Source organism: Chelonoidis abingdonii, chromosome 6 (assembly GCF_003597395.2).
Source record: "Chelonoidis abingdonii isolate Lonesome George chromosome 6, CheloAbing_2.0, whole genome shotgun sequence".
NCBI classification, from domain to species: domain Eukaryota; kingdom Metazoa; phylum Chordata; order Testudines; family Testudinidae; genus Chelonoidis; species Chelonoidis abingdonii.
The window spans coordinates 30,261,963-30,267,962 of NC_133774.1; the positions used below are offsets into that span (position 1 = coordinate 30,261,963).

At 44.9% G+C, this 6,000-nt stretch overlaps 1 protein-coding gene across 1 annotated transcript in view; it reads right to left on the reverse strand.

The window, feature by feature from the left end:
• The window catches only part of PLCXD3 (phosphatidylinositol specific phospholipase C X domain containing 3), a 156,218-nt gene that overhangs the window by 59,533 nt on the left and 90,685 nt on the right, over positions 1-6,000 (reverse strand). Inside the window, exon 2 of the mRNA XM_032802645.2 lies at positions 610-1,318. Within this exon, the coding sequence (XP_032658536.1) occupies positions 610-1,318 (709 nt within the window). The remainder of the gene's footprint in view (positions 1-609; positions 1,319-6,000) is intronic.

A 6,000-nucleotide genomic window follows, 5' to 3' on the forward strand; every position in this document is an offset into this window, starting at 1 on the left:
CACAGGGAATCTTACCTCTTTCTAGATGATGAATGCCTGAGCGTTTGGGAAGGAAATAGACTCTAAAGAGTTCAGCCACATTTGACATGACATGTCAAGTTAAATAAAGAAGAATGCATGGCTCTGTCCTATGTCTGTCCACTGGGTGTGTGAAGGTTTGTAAGGAAGAAAATTTTGCACTGTCCGGCTTTGTTAGAGAGAGAACTTGATATCTCTTTCTCTTGTACTTGGAACTAGTGCCGAGAACCAATAACTAAACCCAGGCTGAATTCAGTTATTGCATAATTTGCTCATACCCAAAAAGCACATTTTCTGAATAAATATTTGCAGTGTTAAAAGGTAAGAAACAAAATGTGGAAAAAAAAGTATCCAGAAAGAATCAGGACTTTGTTTACGCTTCAGTGTGAATTCTCTTTCCAGGTAAAAGCACTCATCTTTCATTGTTTCCTTTAAATGCTTGAAGATCACCTTTGAACTTTGACTCTAACCCATCATAGCAGAGAAAAAAGAAATGCATCTGCTAAATCTTCCATAATAGGAGCTATAAAAACAGTTATTGACACATAGAACACAATCAGTCTCAATACACAGTGCCTTCGAGACACTTACCTTTCTGTGATTGTTTCTCTGAGTCCACTAGTAACACCCTTAACCACAGTACTAGCTTTGGGGGTCAGCACCACTTGAGATATAAAAAAGGAGCCCTTCTTTCTTCTCTCAATGATTGATGCCTGAAGAAACTGAATCAGTTTTTCTGGGTCTGTTGTGTTTGCCCAAGGAGCTGGCATCATCTGACCTGGCCAAAGAAATGGTACCTCAAGAGCCACTGGACTGTGATAAAATACCAACACTTGGTAATCCTTCTCCCACAGGTACTGGAGACTTACTTCTTGGGCAAATATAGCAGGGCACATTTTATTTCCAAAGGTGCCTTTGAGCATTTGGACTAGGTTCTCATGATGATATTTCTGCATCCCATAGAAATGATTGAAGTCCAAGAAGACCACTTCTTTATGGTGGTCAGTCAGAAATGCGTTGATCTCTTCAAGGCCCTCATTGACTTTGGCACTGAATAAACCATGAGCAAAGTAAAGTTCATTGTCAGGGTCTCTGGGTTTAGTGGAAATTCTGAGATCAAAATATCGTATACCAGCACCCAGTTGGCTAGTAAAGTTCATCGTCTGTGTTGCCAACCACTTTCTCATCAACTTTTTAGCTACAGTCCCAAATACGGAGACAAAATTCTGGACAGTTTCTGGTTGTTCAGGTCCAACTGGAGAGGCTTCGTCGATGTAGAAGCTAAAGGAGTCGTGAGACCCTACAAATATAAAAACACAAAATCAATTTTGTATTCATATACTTAAATTTATAAATACTCCGCTCTTTCAGGATAATCTAATTTTCTGGTCAGCACACAGATACTCTAAAATTGGCCTCTTCCTACCACCCCCCCCCCAAGCCATCCCGCCCCATACATTATTTTCATTGAATCAATATTCACATATGTTGCAAGTGAAAGAATTTAAGGGAGCTAAATGAAATGTGTATTACTTTCATTAGTATCCCTTACTTATGCCCTTAGTACTACTGAAGTCAATGGGCCTGATTCTTAGTGTAAATCAGGAGTAACTCCACAAGTCAGTCAACTTGCAGAAGTGTGTTACAACTATGTAAATTAGAAGAGAATTAGGCCCAATCAGTGTGTTCACATGACTAATGGTTAGCTGGATCAGGACCTTTGTGATGAGCAAAAATACATATCCTTGAAATTTTACAAAAGCAAAAGTTTTCAAAAGCCCTGAAGTGACTTAGGAGCACAGATACCATTTTCAAAAACACCTAAGTCCCACCGACTTTCAATCAGGATCCTAAACCAGTTACTTTTGAAAATTATATCCCAAATCTTTGCACTCATGGGAGAAACAGTGTAAGAATGATAGTTTAATAGCTATAGCTGATACAGACTCTGTATTCCATTGCTTAGAATGAGGAGGTTCATTGTGTACTTTGAACAATAATGGATTGTAGTGTACCTTTTTGTGTGTTGAGGTTAATTGCATTGCACATTTTTTAAAATTTGTACTACCAAAAAAGGTCAACACCACCTCCACTTTGCATTAAGGCACAATTTCCTTAGTTTCATGGATTTGTCTTTATTTTGCAATATTCACTTATTTTGTATAGATTGCAGCCATTTTGTATGAACATTGCAAGTACAGTTAAGGGTGTTAACAATATCTAATAAGTTTTCTATAAGGGGACTATATCTTGCATTGCAAGAACCATGCGATCTAATAGATCTTTTTCATTCTTAAGTACTGTGATGCAGTCTAAAGGGAAAGGTGACAGTCTACACTAATATGGTCACCACTGTTAAAAAACTGTGAAATATTGTATACAGTATGCCTTGTGAGGTGTCATTGGAAAAGTTGTAATCTGCTAAATATTATCATCTTGTTACAATGTGTATATTGACGCTGTGCGTGGAGTTATGAAACTTTGCTCTGACTTTGTAACTCAAACATGCTTTGGGTCTGAGAAACATCCACAGGCTAGCTCTTTAGAAATAACAAAGCAAGTGTAAACAAGGACATCTGCATGTCAGCCCTTAAGACCCCTCAGACAGAATGTAGGCAAAGGTACAAGCTAGAATCCACAATTCAGATGATGGACAGATGGCAGAGTACATATGTCATGAAACTTCCTGACCTGTAACACAGCCAGGATTTTTTCCAGCCAAAAGGGTCAAGGTATAAAAAGGTGAAACAAAGGCCTCTGGCTACCTCCTTCCTACCCCATCTCTGCACTGTTAATTCTGAGAAGGGAAGTTTTAAACAAAAGGACTGAAGTCCCCAAAGCTCCTTGCAACGCAGAGAGACATATAGAAAAACTGGATTTAACATTCCTGCTAACATTTTGGACCACATACTCTGATACAACTGAAATATGTTCTGCCTGCCTTAACCTTTTCATAACACTCATTTCTTTTCTTAGTTAATAAATCGTTAGTTTACTAAAGGATTGTCTACAACGTTTTGGTGTAAGGTCCTTAGCATCCATTGACTTGGGTGAGCAACTGGCACCTTGGGGCTGGAAGAACCTAATGTGTGGTGATTTTCAGTTTTAATAACCTTTCATCACAGAAGTCCAGTTTGTCTGAGTGGTAATACAGGCTGCTGGAAGGTCGAAAGGGACTGCTTGTGGCTCCATATTAAGCTAGTATAGTGATCCAGGAGCACACATTTGTTGCTAGTTTGGTTAAATCCTATTACAGAATAAAACTCCAGTGTGGGTGCGTCTGCCCAGTTTTTGTCAGTCTAACCTGATGGCTTTCTCAGCTGTGATCCACACCAGGTACAATAACAGGGCTGCCAGGTGTCCCATTTTCGACTAGAATGTCTGGTTGAAAAGGGATCCTGGCGGCTCCAGTCAGCACTGCTGACCGGGTGGTTAAAAGTCCAGTTGGTGGGGCTGGCAGGCTCCCTACCTGGCTCTGCACGGTTCCCGGAAGCCTTGATATGTCCCCCAGGCTCCTAGGCGGAGGAACGGCCAGGAGAGCTCTGCGCACACTGACCCCACCCTATGCGCCAACTCCGCAGCTCCCATTGGCCAGGAACTGCAGCTAATGGGAGCTGCAGGGGAGGCAGTGCGCATCGCGCAGAGCCTCCTAGCTGCCCTTATGCCTAGGGAGACATTGCCACTTCCAGGGAGGCCCCCCGAGGTAAGCACCGCCCAGAGTCTGCTCCCCACACTCCCTTTCACATCCCAACTCCCTGCCCCAGCCCTGAGCCCTCTCCAGCACCCAAACTCCCTCCCAGAGCCCACTCCCCACACCATCTCCCACACCCAACCCCCTGCCCAGCCCAGAGCCCTCTCCTGCACCTTGAACCCCTCATTTCTCACCCCTAGCCCAGAACCCATACCCCTCCCACATCTCAATCCCTTGCCTCAGCCCAGAACCCCCTCCCACACTCCAAAGCCCTTGGTTCTACCCCCCAGCCTGAAGTCCCCTCCTGCATCCCAAATCCCTCATCCCCAGCGCTACCCCAGAGCCCGCACCCCAATCCCCTGCCCCAGCCCAGAGCCCCTTCCCACACCCTGAAGCCCTCAATTTCTGGGCCCACCCTGAAGCCCGCACCCCCATATAGTGAAAATGGCTGGGCTCACCTCCTCCTGCATCCCAACCCCTCCCAGCCCAGTGAAAATGAGTGAGTGAGAGAGAACAGGGCTTTGGAGCTATGTTCTGGCTTTGCTCCAGCTCCAGGCAAAAACCTGCAGCTCCACTGCTCCGGAGCTGCTCTGCGCTCCAGCTCTGGGCTCCGCTCCAAAGCCCTGGGGGAAAGCAAGCAACGGGGGTGGGGAGGGAAGCACTGAGCAGGGGGCAGGACCTCAGGGAAGAAGTGGGGCAGGGGCAAGGCAAAGGTGTTTAATTTTGTGAGATCAGAAAGTTGGCAACCCTATATGGTGACAACTACCATTAGCTTTTGGTTCTTCATCACAAAATGAACAAAAATTTACTCCTCTTTCCTACTGTCATTCTGCATCCCATTACCTTGCCTGGGATGGGTTTATGGAGCCCAAGCACAGCAGGTAACTCTGTGGGTGAAATTCATCAGAGTGGAAAGGGCCTGTACCCAGACCTATCTTGCATTTTGCGCAAATCTCTTTGAAGTCAATGGGACTTTTGTGCCTGGAATGGGTTTCAGCACCAGAGTCATAAAATTTCAGGCCAGAAGGGGCCACCAGATCAACTAGCCTGTAGTAAGACCTCCTTATATCACAGGCCATCAACTCCACCCAGCAACTGCACACTGGACCCAACGACTGAAATGAGACCAAAGTATTACAGCTCACAGAAGACGGGAGTTATGTGCCACAGACAGAGAAAGAGTCAGAGGGACCAAAGTGCACCAGTGCCTGAGGCCCCCACAATGGCAAGGAAAAGAATCCGTGAGATATACCCAAATAATTCTGGCAAGTGACCTGCAGCCACGCACTGGAGATGAAACTGAAAAGCCCCCAAGGCCACTGCCAATCTGACCTAGGGGGAAATTCCTTCCTGACCCCGCACATGGCGATCAGTTAAATCCTGGATATGTGAGCAAGAACCAGCCAGCCAACCACCTGAGACAGAGAGAATGCTCAGTGCTACCTCTGGACCTCCCCATCCAATGTCCCATCTCCAGCTGTGGCCATCTTTCATGTTTCAGAGGAAAGAGATACAAAACAAAAAACCCAGAAGGTATTGAGGAAGGTAGGAATCCCTCCCTCACCCCTATAGGTGGCCAGATGTAACCCTCAGGAGCTTTTAGGAACATAAAACTAGGCTCTGAGTAATTCAAGTTCCTAGCATCAAGGGTGGGATTTTCATCAACGCCTAAGTGGCAATGACACTGAAAGCATGAAAGCTGTGGCAAACAACATGTCAAGGTTAAAGAAGTCCCCCAGTCTGCTCATTTCTGGATACCACATTAGCTAAACATGATGAACCTTACACAATGCACTGACAGATGAAAGGTTTTCTTCTTTACATGGAAAAAATAAAGTCATTACTGCCCATCTCAAGCTTTGCTTATTCCAAAGAATACCTTCATCTAATATTAAAACCACCCTTACAAAACAACTCCTTGAAAGTCCCATTGTTTTTCCTCATTATCTTAACTGCCTCCTTCAACTACATTTTATTTTAAATAAATTGCGAGCTGTGATTAAGTTTTTTCTGACAAGTGTTGCCTTGATACCATATTCCTTGCATAGCTGGTTAGATCATAGAGATGTATGTGGTGTGACAAAGTTCCTCCTCTACCTCGGTGGGTCCTGTGCTTATTGGCAGATTTGCTCACCTCAGCGATCTTCCCCACAGTCTCGGTCAACTTCTCCTGTGTCTGATCAGGAGTGGGGAGGTTTGGGGGAACCTGGGCCCACCCTCTACTTCGGGTTCCAGCCCAGGGCCCTGTGGATTGCAGCTGTCTATAGTGCCTCTTGTAACAGCTGCATGAC